Below are 14,748 nucleotides of genomic sequence, written 5' to 3'. Positions count from 1 at the left end.
ACTCTTCAAAAAAAAAGCCATAAAGATGTTAGCAACAGAAGGTGCAAACGAGGCACCCATCGCTACCCCCGATTTCTGCTCAAAAAATTTCCCATTGAAAAGAAAATAATTTTTAGACATAGCCAAAGTTATTAACTGCACCAAAAATTGGGTGGGAACAAGGTGCAGGCAAGCTCTCTCATTTAGAATTTTCTAATCACTGCCATGGCCTCATCTTGCATATTGCAGAATATCAAGTGTTGTATTTTTGATGCACTTGTTGTAAGTTCTAAAAATGAATAAAGATTATTAAAAAAAAATAATAATAATTTCACATCTAAGGTGACTAAAAAAATCACTTCTTCATCGTGGTCAAAATAATATAAATCCTTCAAAAACTGAGTCATGTCTTGTATATATGAAGGAATAAGAGGTATTAAAGGCGCCAAGAATTTATCGGTATACTTGCAAACCCTTTCAAGGGGCGAACCAGTAGCCGAAACTATAGGTCGTCCCAAAGGATTGAAGAAATCTTTATGGATTTTTGGAAGGAAGTATAATATAGGTATTTGGTAAGTTTGCACTGTTAAAAATGTATAATCGGAAGAAGTCAGAAAACCTGATTTTTTGCCTTCATTGACTATATGCAGAAGCCTAGCCATAATATCATCAGAAGGATCTTGAGGAAGCTGGACATAAACAGAGGCATCATGCAGTTGGGCATAGGCTTCATGGAAATACTTCTGTTTATCCAAAATAACAATACCGCCCCCTTTATCCACTCTATTTTTATCTTCACATAGTGTTTTAAAGACACTTCTTCAGCGGGGGTGATATTGCGTTTAAATCCCCCTTGTTGTTTTTCTAGTTGAACAAGTTCTTTATAAACAAGCAGATGAAACCCCGATAACAGCGGGTCAATTTGACCTGGCAGAATCTGTGCGCTTTTCTCACGCACAACCGAGCGGTTACTTTTTGGCTCATTTTCAGAGAAAAACACTTAATTATACACCATTTAGTGTTGAAAGAGGGGAAGGGTTTAATGGGAGGGTTTATGATCTTATAATGAATAATGTGATTAGAAGGAGGGTGGGGGGAGGGTTACATTTATATTTATAAGATATAATGATAAGATGTTCAAGTGGTCTAATTAATAGTGTTTATTATGAATTCTGTACACTTGATGAAAGTTTAAAAATGAATAAAGAATTAAAAAAAAAAAGAGAGAAAAACATTTAACTGCAAGAACCTGAAAAATTTTTCAAGATCAGTTCTAATTTGGAACAGATCATATTTTTGAAAAGGAATAAAGCACAACCCTTTATTCAACAGTATCAGTTCTTGCTCTGTGAATACTCTAGATGAATTCAGGTGTGGTAAATGCGCAGCCTGTGACAACATGCAAGAGGGTACAGTAATACGTTTACCAGGGAGAACCCCTATATCTCTTCGTGCCTTTATGACTTGTGAAAATAACAGGGTGGAGTATGGGATGATTTGTCCATGTGGCCTTATCTACATTGGGCAGACTTTGAGGTGCTTCAAAACAAAATTATTTGAACACCGCTCCATTATCTCAAATAAAAAAAGTGGATTTATTGACAAGGCACTCTGTTAAAGAAAAACATCAATTTTCAGAGTTCAGATGTACTGTACTAGAACATATTCTCTATCCCCAAAGGAGAGGCAATATTAGACGTCAACTTCATCAATGCAAACGATGGCCTTTTTTTTTTTCTAAATATGACATGGCCATCTGGATTGAACCAGATGTGATTCCAGAGCTTGCTATTTCATGCGTTTGAGTCTTCCTGTGCCACTGTGCACGGTTTACAGAAGGAATATGTTATGAATCCCTGGTAGCTTGGTGTTGCGAGTAAAGGACTGCACGCTGATGAAGAGTGAATGATGCCGGTGTCTTTAATACAGCTGCAGCAGTAGCCTTCGGGTGTTAGAGCTAAGTTATATATTTTTTCCTGATACTAATATTCAAGTTTATAGGTAACACAGCAGTGGGTAATTTTCCTCATTAGATCTGTACATTTTGTGGGTGTGAGTTTTTTATGCCGATGACAAGAACAACGCCAGCTTGAAATCAGTATTGATTGCTGCATGATATTATTTACTTTGAAGCTTTTTCTCCACCCTTTTTCAATTAATGTGGATCTTGGTGGTCTAGCCCACTGCTGGTGAGTAACATTTTTTGCTAATTATTTTGATTTTGTTGTTACTACTATATTTTTCTTGAGAGATGTTTAAATACCTACGTGTATTAAATGTGAATGATGCGAGTCTCTTTCATTTGAAAGGAAGCTCTGGAATGAGAGGGCATACAATGAAGTAGAGAGGTTTTAGGCTCAGGAATAATTTAAGGAAATACATTTTTTACAGAAAGGGCGGTAGATGTATGGAATAGTCTCCCAGTAGAGGTGGTATCTGCGCCTGTATTCAAGAAAGCATGGACAGGCACGTGGGATTTCTTAGGGAGAGGAGGAGATAGTGGATGTTGCAGAAGTGCAGACTGGATGGGCCATTCGGACTTTATCTGCTATCGTGTTTCTTCTCATATGACTCCTGGTGCAATTCAGATATAATTTTTGTTGTCTTCCTCCGGACCGCTTCAAGTCTTCTTACATTGTTAGCAAGACAAGGCCCCCAGAACTTAACACAATATTCCAAAGTGGGACCTCACCAATGACTTGTACAGGGGCATTAACACATCACTTTTTCTGCTGGTGAACAAGAGAAAGTAACTAATTGTACCTTCAATGATATGAATACCCAGTGACGTAGTAAGGGGGAGATCACCACAGGCCCCGTATTGCTGGGGGTGCCGGTACCTCTCCAAGCCTTCATTCCACGCTCATGCCCTCTCTTCCCCGCCCCCCATACCTCTTTAAAATCTTCACCACTGCTACTCTAAGCCTGCTGCTCATGCCAGCCTGGCTTCCTATGAAATCACTTCCAGGTTGTGGACCAAAGAAGTTGCTCATGCTGGTGAAAATTTAAAAAGGTACAGGGTGGAAAGGGAGGGCACGATTGCTGCTTGGAAGGAGCAGGGGAGAGGGGCAAAGAGGAGGGCATGGGGGTGCCTGAGGATTATCTGCTGTGCAATTCCAGTCTGTGGTTTAGGTGAATGGCAAAGAGGTTAACCAAGGGGGTGCTTATTCTTAAAATATTTTGTGGCCTATATCCATATTCAGAGCCAACTCATATGACCCTACTGAGCTTGTCTTCCAGTTTTCTTTCCCATTAGATAAGTGGCTCTGAGAACCATCCCTTTGGAAGAGGCCCATCACTGCATTCTGACTGCTTCTTGGCACAGGATATATAAACCCACACTATATAATGTGAAATGTTCTAAATAGCAACTATGGCTAAACATTTTATAGAAACCCTAAAAGCTAACATGAGAACAAGAGGCAGAATGCAGTCCTGATAGTGGTGTTTTGACATACCACATTGCAACTTGTCTTTTTGAATGAGGACAATCTGATGTAGAACCCAATCTCTGAAAGCCTTTAGAATGTTCTGTATGGCCCATAATTCTAGGAGGTTCATCTAGTGCTGGCTTCATGAGAAGAACATTGTTCCTAGATGTATCTGTTTCAATGTCTTGTGGAGTGGGGTCTCTGTGTGTGGCCAAGTTGCTACAAATGAGCCACCAAGACAGACTCCTTGAGAGAGGAAGTGGCAGTGATGACATATGTTAGGTTCCCATTGACCAGAGACTACTGGGCCATCCTTAACTTGAGGTATGCCATGGATGTAACAGGTTGAGGCCATGTGACCTAGCAATCTCAACATTTAACAAACTGAAACCAGCTGGCTCTGCCAGATTTGTAGTGCTACAGAAATCTCTGTGAACTAGCAGAAAAGCTCTGATCTGAGCCATGTCTAGCAGGGCTCCTAAGAACTCCAATTATTAGACTGGTTTGAGATGGGACTGGGGTAATTGATGATGAACCCTAGTAGCTCCAGCATCTGAATAGTTCTGAGTAAGGACTCTTGCAGCTCTTCTTTTCATGTGCTCTTCACCAGTCAATTATCTATGTAGGGAAACACATGTACTCCCAAATTTTTGAAGTAATGCTGTAACTATGGCTAGTCAAACGAATGATAATATCACAGCTATTCCTAGAGATTAAATACCGTTTAGAACATTTCACATTATATAGCCTTCAAAGCTTACAGAGGTCAATTGGTATCTTTTAATTAATAGTTGTCAAATCCTCAAACATGATTTCTTCTCCTGAAGAATCTTCAGATTGCCAATCGAGTAGCATAACCCAAACTGGCTGAAATCGTCATTGATCCTACTGAGATATTTTATAAATCCTTATTATCTCTTCTTATCTATTTATCTTTGGATTTCTATATATCTTCATTCCACCTTGACTTCACTATGAAATTAACTATAGTAGTATAAGGGGATTATTAACTTATCTTGAGCATTTGATATGACAACTATTAATTAAAAGATACCAATCGACCTCTGTAAACTTTGAAGGCCATATAATGTGAAATGTTCTAAATGGCAACTATGGCGAAACATTTTACGAAAACCCTAACAGCTGACATGAGAACAAAAGGCAGAATGCAATCCTGGTAGTGGTGTTTCCCTGTACAGTATCTCGGATACTTCCTATGACTGGGATGTGGGTATATACATCTTTCACCTCTAGAGAACATAGCCAATCTCATTCCTGAATTATGGGAAGTAGGGTACTCAAGGAAAGCATCCTGAACCTTTGTTTGCCAGGTATTTGTTCAGGGAGCCTTATATCTATGATGGAACAGAATCCCTCTCCCACCATTTTTTTTGTTCAACTACAATGGCCTGTAAAAGGAAAGATAATTCCCTTTTAAGTAATTCTTAAGTGTTCAGAACTTAACTTCGATGCTCTCAGTTGAAAAATTTGGTGATTAACTGGGTTGATCCAACTGTGTCAGTTGGCTGACTGGAGGGTGGGCTGACTGACTGTGAGGCTGGTATACCAACTCAACTACTTCAGATGACCGAGTTGACTGGCTAGCTGAATAGAGGGCAGACTGGCTGACTGAATGAGCGGAAATAAAGTCCTACCATTATTACCAGAGGTTCCATGTGAAGCTCATTTACTGCTGGAGAGTGAGAAGAGAAATACTGCACAGAATTTTTATATGATGACATCACAACTCAGTAGTTCTACCTGCTGTCAGGGCAGCACAAACCCAAGTGTTTGGACTTGTCTGGAGGGATGATAAGGAAGCCCTGACTACCTGAAGCCCCAAGCATCAGCAGTCTGTTGACAGCCCATATCATACTGACATCCATATAATTAGTACTCTTCATTTTTGCCATTCATTTCCTCCCATTTTTTTCATAACAAGAAAAGCAAACAGCTATAATAAACTCTTAAAAAATGATGTCATAAGATGCTACCATGGTTGATCCCAAACAGCAGTACAATGACTTATATGAGTTTCCAAGTAAAATTAACTTTAATACTACTGTAGTCTAAAGGCAATATAGACATGCTAGCATTTGTCATTACCAAAGGACAACAGTTTCCTTAGAGTCATCTCTCTCCTTATCAGGAGAAGGGGGTCAAACAAGATGCAGGCGATACTTTTTTATTGGATTCACTAAATATATCTATAACTGGCTTTTGAGAGTTATCCTTTCTTTGTCAGGTCAGTCTTACCAGGAAAAGAGAGGGTAGACTGTTCGGTTGATTCTACTGACAAGGTATCTGGCTCTGATGCCTGACTGAGGCTTTCTGGGAGGCGGGTCACAGAATCTGGGTAAAGGAAATAGCAGATAAAAAAGTCATGCATTTATCTGCTGACACACAACAACAGAGAAAGTAGTACACAGTGGTTAGTAGATTAGCATGTGTAATAAGGTCCAGGATCATTACTGAGACATATATAGGGAGAGCATTCCACGTGCAAAGTTACTACTATGTCTTGGCAGATAACAGTTACTTATAAATCAAGGGTTGTCAATCCAGTCCTTGGGACACAGTAAGCGAGTTAGGTTTTGCTCCACTGCATGCAACTCTCTCATACATATTCATTGTGGATATCCTGAAAACCTGACTGGCTTGGTGTATCCCAAGGACTGGGTTGAGAACCCCTAATCCAAAGGGAACAAAAAAATAAAAATCTGAAAATTGTGTGAAGTGAATAAAAGGTTCTCAACATTTCTTCCTTAAATGAAAATGTAGCATTACCTTTATGTTGTTTTCAAACCTATAGGCTTAATCTGCTTTTCTAACTGTGCAGAAGGAAGCTCTAACGCAATTAAATAAAGTAAATACTAAAACAATACATGAATAATAACACACAAGGCATCAAAAAAATTTTCTAAATCTTCTGACAACACAGCACATTTTTCTACATTAATTTTTCACGCTGATTTCAGATCTGTTATTAGTTTTTTTCAGTCACGTAAACTTTTAAGTTATGACTAATGTTAGCTTATAGTGTTTTAACATATAGGGTTTTAAAATCTGCAGCATCAATTTAAAGAAATGTTGCAGTATCTATGGTCCAAAGTCAAATAAGCACACAGCATAGCATAATTATACTGGACTGTCACTTAGCAACCAATATTTCTTTAAAAATGCTTAGAGTATGATTTCTTTTTGTGAGTTGTGTCTGGATTGTCATGGCACAACATCCAGCAATAGTTGGCCATCATACTCTCATTCCAGAAACCTTGGTAGCGACGCTCCATTAACTGAACATCCTGGTGAAAACATTCTCCTTGCTTGTCACTCACTATACCAAAATTTTCCAGAAAAAAGTCAAGGTGGAGTGCAAAAAGTGTATTTTTAATGACATGTGATAGCCAAGTTTCTGATATGAGTTGAGGAGATTCTGAACTCCTTCCTTGTATGAAGGAGACTTATGGTTGCCCAGAAAGTTTTCCACTAACCACTTGAATGCCTCCCAAGCTTCAAACTCAGCAGCTGAGAGTGATTGCTTAAAATCTTCATCCTGCATAACGGACTTGATCTGTGGTCCTATAACTATCCCTCCCTTCAATTTTGCAATGCTGATTTTTGGAAATGTCTTAACAAGATAATGAAAACCTGGTGAGTTTGCTTTACCCATGGCTTTCATGAGGTTCTTCATCAACCCCAGCTTGATATGAAGAGGTGGAAGAAATATTTTATGAGGATACACCAATGGCAAAAATTTCACACTGCTTGTCCCTGGGTTATAGGTATCCTTCAGCTGCCAGACACGCTTGACATAATGTTCAGCTGTAGATCTGGTATCCCACAAGCACAGGAAACATTATTGAATCCTCCTTGCATTCCCATTAGCATGCCAATGACCTTCAGATCACCACAGATGTTCCACTGGTGTGTTTTATAACTGATTGCTTCTAGTAAATTCTTCATATTCTCATAAGACTCCTTTAGATGAGCAGAATGGGCAAGTGGTATACTTGGTTTGGAATTTCTGATGTACCGTAACACTGCCTTCAAGCCAATGAAGAGATGCCATCATCTGGACAATGCACTTGTGACAAACTGTTGAAAAGCCCATTATGTGACAAAAGCACAATGAGCCATTTAGCGTGAAGAATGTTGTTAAGTTATGATTCTTTTTCTGTAATGAGTTATATTAGCATCTTTTGCAAGAAAGCCTTGAAGCCTTTGCAAAAAAGCTTAAGCCTTGAAGCTTTTTTCTTTTGAAAGATTTAGATCACGAATAAGATCATTGGGCTCAGCTTGTGTAAAGGTCTCTGGTTCTGAATCTTCATCAGTCACATAATTAAGATCAGATAATTCTGGAGGATATATAATTTTGTGCTTAGTTTTAGCTGAGAATTTACTTGTGTCACAAAGCAAAAGTAGCAATCTCAATATGGTCTTGCAGTTCCCTCCATATCATTTGGACTGCAAATGACATCGCTGCCTTTCATCGATTGAGCCACTCATGAAGTCCGATGGAACAACTGATACAGATGATATGTGGAGCCCAAGACTTATCCTGGTCACCTAGTCAACAGCCAAAGTATAATTTGTATACCTTCTTCAGATCTACGGTAATTGGGCAATGTTATGCTTTTGTCGTGAATGAACCACAGACATAACAGAAACTATCTGGATGATTAGTACAATGTCTTGGCATGATAAAGACTGATATTAATCACTGTCTGTAGCATAAAAAAACCCAAAGACAACTGTCATTAACCCTTCTTTTATGTTTATCCTATCGCCCAATTAATGTTTATCATTATATATAACTAGCTGATTACCTGGCGTTGTCTGGATACTTATTTATCCCAATCTTTCGGTATCGATACACTTGTATTCAGAGATTACGCCTGGTAAAACGGGAAGTATTTGATTGTTTATTTTGTGGACATCTTCATTTTTAGAAGCAAGAATGGCCCTCTGTTTGGGGCTGAACTTGCTTAAACGTCATTTGGAATGTCAGTATAAATCTCAGGGAGCTTGAAAACTATGGATTATACACTAATATCTTTCGTTTTTGATTATTTTTATTTTTACATGTCATCCTCCACATGTCCCACATGCCCCATCCCCCACATGTCCTTCTCTATGGGGCTGAACTTGGTCTTAAACGGCATCAGGAGTGTCAGTATTCATCTCAGCGAGCCCAAAAACTATGGGCTAGGCACTAATATCTGTCGTTTTTGAAAATTTTATGTCACATCCTTCCCACCCCCACAATATTTTTTCCCCAGATAGTAAGTCATATGTATACCAAGTTTGGATGAAATCTGTCCATGTATTTCAGAGTTATGCTGGTACATACATACATACATACACACACACACACAGATATAAAAATATGACATGCTAGTGAAAAACTAAACACAGATTTGAAATCAGCTTGAAAAATGCTACAAAACTCACACATTAACTGATGAAAATGATATGTTGACCTGTGTAATATTCCTAGGGCCAGCAATAATATACACTTTATAAAGCAATGAGATTCTAGATTAAACAAATTGTTTTATAAAATTTTAGCTGATTCAAGACCCCTTTTATCAAGCTATGGTAGAGCGTTTTAGTGCAGGTTGGAGAGGAAAATGCTCCAACACTCATAGGAATTGAATGCGCGTCGGAACATTTATCTTGCTGTCCCACGCTAAAACGCTCTACAGTGGCTTGATAAAAGGAGCCCTAAATTTTGATCCCTCTTACTTTTCCTTCATGGGCCCGCAAGCATATCATTTTCTTGATAAACATAAATGCTTCATATCTTGCTAAAAACGAAGCGAGTCCCACAGAGTTAATCCAGCAATGTGTTTTGTAAAGAGAGGGCAGTTTCTTTCTTATGGACTTTAGTTAATTCACAGGCTTTCTGCCAATTCAAGACCTGCCTCTAGTAAACCTTTCCTGCCTTGGATCTTGAAACCACTGGATTCCAGAAAACTCACTATATTCCGTTTTAGCAGCATTTCCCTTAGAGATCAGGCTAACTGGCCTGTAGTTCTCAACTTCCTCATTACTTCCATTTTTGTGGAGGGGAACCACGTCCACCTTTCTCCAGTCTTCCAGGACCACTCCTAACTCTAAATAGTAATTTGAAATTTTAAACAGCAGAGCCACCAGAACTTCTCTAAGCTCTTTCAGTATCATTAGATGTATCCCTTCTGGCTTCATCGCTTCTGTTGAACTAGCTGCTTATGAACAAGGTCTTCTGAAAATTGTTCATAATCTTCCACACTTCCATTTCTTTTGAAGTCCTGACTATTTTATCAGCTTGTCTTAGATTCTCCAGATATTGCTGCCTGTCTTCCTCTTTCAGGTTATTAAAGCTAACCTCTTTTACATTATCTTTTCAGCTACTACTTTTGAGAACAAAAGCAGCCTCCTTTTCCTCTTACTTTTATTTAGTTTCCTAAAAAAAGTTTTGCTGCCCTTAAAATTGCTCCTTGCCAACTATTTTTCTACTTCCTCTGATGTTTCTATCCAGTTAACAACTCTGAGATATTGCCTCATCTTGTTAGTTTTTTTGATGTCTAAAACCTTCACTTTTGAATAACCCTCTTTATGTGTATCTTAATATTAAACCATGTTATCCAGTGATCACTAGATGCCAGGTGAACACTAACTGTAACATCAGAAATACACCAGGTCCATTACGGCACCATCTTACGTGGGTTCCATTACCAACTATTGGAGCAGTTCTCCCTATAAAGAATCCAATCTCCCTACTTTTAGACAGCAGGTATTGTTTATCTGCTTCTATCCTAGCTGACATTAAATTTATGCACCTGATTTTGCATGCAACTTTCTTTAAATTAGTCCCCCTATTTTCTAACTTCTGTTACTCTATCTGATTTATGTTTTACCTTTGTTTACACACTATGCTATCTAGTAAAATGTTTTATTGCATATTGTATTGACACTATAATGTAGCATACGATGCCCTACACACCTAAACTCCATCCAGATATCTACCCAGCACTACAGACATGCATACATCCCAGTACAGTGGAACCTTGGTTTAAGAGCATAATTCATTCCAGAAGTATGCTCGTAAACCAAATTGCTCGTATATCAAAGCGAGTTTCCCCATAGGAATGAATGGAAACTCGCTTGATACGTTTCCCCCCCTCGAGGCCACAGGTGCTGCTCCATACACCCCCACCCCCCGCGATCCGCATCCCCCCCCTGGTGATCCTACATCCCCCGCCGAGCACCCAAATAGCATCCCTTACCCTGATTTGGCACCGGCACCAGCACCAACGCACAGGACATGCCGGTGCCCGAAGATCCTCCCTCTGGGCTGGGCACTGAAGATCCTCCCTCTTGGCTGTGCTGGGCTGGACTGGGCCTTGAGCATTTGCACATGCTCAGGGCCTTCTGGTCTCGCTCTCTCCAAGAGTCAAGCTCAGTTTCTGAAGCGTCGATTTTGCAAATGTTTTGCTCGTCTTACAAAACACTCGCAAACCGGTGCACTCGTAAACCGAGGTTTGACTGTACTACTATGAAGACTACTATGAACACTGCGTTTGCAAAGATAAGTGTGATGCTATTTTGATATAGTATAAAAGTTAATGATATTGAGTAATATTTTTCCACTTATCTTGGAGTTTTTGACCAAAGATGTGTCTGCCTGTCTCAAAGTTGGCATTTTGAGAGTGGCTTGTCTACATGGGCAGTGATTTTTTTGCACCCTTATTAGACACTGAGGTTTTTTCTCCATTTTTGATATATGCATGTCTGTAGTGCTGGGTAGATATCTGGATGTAGTTTAGGTGCATACTATGCCCTGCCATGTATTGCTATTTGAATATTTTTACTGCTATAATTGGCTGATTATGTTTGACTTATTCTTGCTGTATATCGCTTTCAGTGAATTTCTTCAAAAAGGCAGTAAATAAATTCTAACAAACAAATTTCCTCTTTCCAGTTTAACCCAAAGTACCTCTTCCTCATTCACCTAAGTGCTAAATAGATAGTGAAAGCAAAACAGATCATGGAAAAATTAAAGGAGGGAAAGTATAAAAGAAAACAAGAAAAACAAAATGAAAAAATGAAAATTGATGAATATCATGAGTGTGAAAACAGTGTGCTTAAGGAACACAGTTTCATTTTCTCTAATCACCTGGTCTTCTCTCTCGCTCTTCAGGGAAGTTCAGTGCTTTTCTTGCATAAATGGTCAACAAACTGTCAACGTCTTTTGTAGTGAAATCAGTCTTCTGTCCAGATAGAAGTTGGTACAGCATTTGCACTGCAACAGCAGCCCAATCAACTTTCATGTTCATGAGGAGCTGCTCTAGAATAAGGAGAGGTCTGGAGACGAGATGTTCATAGTCTTTACAAGCCAATTCAGGAAGAGCCATCAGCACCTGCAAGGAGTAAGAGTGAAAAGTGAAAGGGGATGTAATATATGTACTTCTCAACTTCCAATTTCATCGCTGCACCACTAACATGCCATCTATATGTTAAGTGCCTCTGTGAAAATATGTCACTGTGTCCATCTCGGCTCTTCCACGCTGCATATTACATAGCTTTCTTTTCTGATTCTAGTGTTCCAAAAGCCATGGCCTAGAAAAGTCTTATCCATACTTGGACATGATCAGAGTTTTCTCACCCTGACTGAATTTTACTGGATTCCTGCATATTCCAAAGTCCAGTTCATGCATTTAGAGTAGTGATTCTTAACTTTTTTTGAGCACGGATCCTTTAAAAAAAATCTGATGAAAGCTATGGACCCCTTTACTAGAAATATTCACATAAACACAACTTTGCAAGCAATGAATATAATGTACTTTATTTATTAAGATCTGATTGTCTCTAGACTAAAACTAAACTAACTAAACTAAACCTTAAGCTTATATACCGCATCTTCTCTATAAGGATAGAGCTCGAAACGGTTTACAAGAGTTTAAGAAAGGAAAATATAATAAGAATTAGTGGCAAGCTATAAGACCAAATGGAGACAATCTTCCATGAAGACTGTACATTGAGACACAAAATTCTTATGAGACAGAGACTGAACTGGCCATAAAGTCTAGCATGGGAAGTCCTCACATCGCTGAAATGATAACAGCTCTCCTGAGAAGCATTTTCCACTATTCTAGATCCAAATAATTACTTACTTTTGAGGAAATCTGTTTGAGTGTTTAGCATTCCTGCTATGAGTGCCACTGATGTGACTAGCAAATGTTTTACTGCTCACTGTAAAAGAAGATAAGCCTCCAGGGCTAAAGGAGCACTCTTCATTTCTCCTTGCCTGTTGATATAAGAAACTGCTGTTGCATTATCAGACAGAATCCTCATTGGTTTCCCCCAAACAAGCCTGTTGAAGGCCAGGAAAGCCTTGCAGATGGTCCTCAATTCCAGATGACTGATTGACCATGATGCCTCAATAGAGGTCCATATTCCATGAACTATATGATACCGACAATGAGCACCCCCCCCCACACACACACACATCCCCAATCCTGAAAGGTTGGCCTCTGTGGTCACCACTATCCAATCCAGAGAAACAACTTTCTGAAGGCTTGGCGACTGGAGCCACCACTGCAGTCTGAATTTTACTCAAGACGCCCAGGAAGATAACTATATTCCTGAGTAGTAGGAGATCAGTGATTTAAGGAGAGTGTGTTGATGTGGTCTTATGTGTGTTCTTGCCAGTGGAGAACATCCAATGCAGCTGCCGTTGTTCCAAGTAGATGCATATAGTCACATGTTTGAAGCTTCTGCAGCTGCAGCAGTTGGTGTACTTGAGATTGAATCTTCTGTCTCCTCAAGGCACAGAGGTGCACCTTTCCAACAAGTGTGACATATTCCCAAATATTTGAGGGAGTAGGAGAAATGAGATGACTCTTGAAGAGACTGACTACCCATCCTAATGACTGGAGACGTACTACCAGGACGTGGCCTGGATGTTCTCTTGATACAACAAGGCTCTGATCAACCAGTCATCTAGATAGGGATGAACTCTGATCCCCTCATGCTGCAGGAAGGTTATCACCACAACTATAAACGTTTGAAAACATTTTGGGTGCCATAGAGAGGCCAAATGGCATCCCTTGAAACTGGGAGTGATTGTCGAGGATTTGGAGGTCAGGCTGATGAGGAGGCCAAATAGGTATGTGAAAATATGCCTCTGAGATCCAGATAAGTTAGGTTTTCATCTGGCTGAATGTAAGCAATCACCAATTGTAAAGTTTTCATTCTGAAGTACTGGACTTTAAGAGCTCAACTGATGTGCTTAAGGTCCAGAACTGGAGAAAAGAGCTACCTTTCATGAGAGCTAAGAAACAGAATACCTTCCAAAACCTTGTTTGTCTTCTGGCGAATGTCTCACTGCTTCCAACCAAACAAGAGTCTATAAGGTGATATGAACAGCCTCTCTCTTGGAAGTCACTTTGCATAAGACTTCAAGTAAAAATCTGGGAAGGAGTAGGAGTTTAAGGCCTATTGATTTTAATTTATCTTGGTCCACTCCTTTAGAAACCTCTAAAAGGTGACCTCTTATGAAGGGGATGGAAGAGTGAAGCAGAACCCCATCATTGTGAAGAACAGGAAGCATTGGAGGAGTGAGGAATTCACACAGATCCATTTTTGTCTTTTCAAAACAGCAGTTGATTTTGCTGAAAACATAACCTTTGAAATGGCTTTTGGTCTATATTGCTTAGCATCCCAGAAACAGAAGCAGGACTGCGATGAGCAAAAAGATAGTTTAGGCTTATCCTCTGGTAAGCACTAGTTTTTAGAATCTTTCATGTCCTTAACTAACTTTTTCCATATCTTCTCCAAGCAATGAATTTGTCATAAAAGGGGAGTATAGCCTTGGCAACAGCCACCCAGTGTCTGAGTGAGAGTAAACACCCAGCTAATGATGTCAAGGCCATTTCTTCAACCGAGGTTCTGAGGACATTGTAATGTAATGTAATGTAATGTAATTTATTTCTTATATACCGCTAAACTCCGTTAGGATTCTAAGCGGTTTACAGAAAAATAGACAATAGGGTGCATTAAAATTATAAGTAAAATAGGTACTTAGAAATTCCCTTACTGTCCCGAAGGCTCACAATCTAACTAAAGTACCTGGAAAAATGACAATTAGTAGAGTAATGAAGAAATAAAATAGAGAATAGATGAGAAAAGTAAGAAAATAAACATTCTAATAAGACTACAATGATCTAAAGGACTTTGAAAGGTTGAAAAAAGAGGGGAGATAAGAATAGATGCAGAGGGAGAACCGTTGAAGCAATAGAATTCTGGGGAAATTTAAATGAAATTTGAATGATAAAATAAAACAAAATAAGTG

The 14,748-nt window shown here is 39.2% G+C and overlaps 1 protein-coding gene across 2 annotated transcripts in view; it reads right to left on the bottom strand.

The window, feature by feature from the left end:
- The window catches only part of ZFYVE26 (zinc finger FYVE-type containing 26), a 244,083-nt gene that overhangs the window by 84,844 nt on the left and 144,491 nt on the right, over positions 1 to 14,748 (bottom strand). For both annotated transcript variants that reach the window (XM_033951453.1, XM_033951454.1), the window contains exons 25-26: positions 11,572 to 11,815; positions 5,667 to 5,762 (exon numbers count right to left, since the gene is read on the bottom strand). In XM_033951453.1, the coding sequence (XP_033807344.1) occupies positions 5,667 to 5,762; positions 11,572 to 11,815 (340 nt within the window). The remainder of the gene's footprint in view (positions 1 to 5,666; positions 5,763 to 11,571; positions 11,816 to 14,748) is intronic.

This window comes from Geotrypetes seraphini, chromosome 7, assembly GCF_902459505.1.
Source record: "Geotrypetes seraphini chromosome 7, aGeoSer1.1, whole genome shotgun sequence".
Classification (NCBI taxonomy): Eukaryota; Metazoa; Chordata; class Amphibia; order Gymnophiona; family Dermophiidae; genus Geotrypetes; species Geotrypetes seraphini.
The sequence above is the reverse complement of the archived record's forward strand: the minus strand, read 5'-3'. Positions and strand labels throughout refer to the sequence as shown.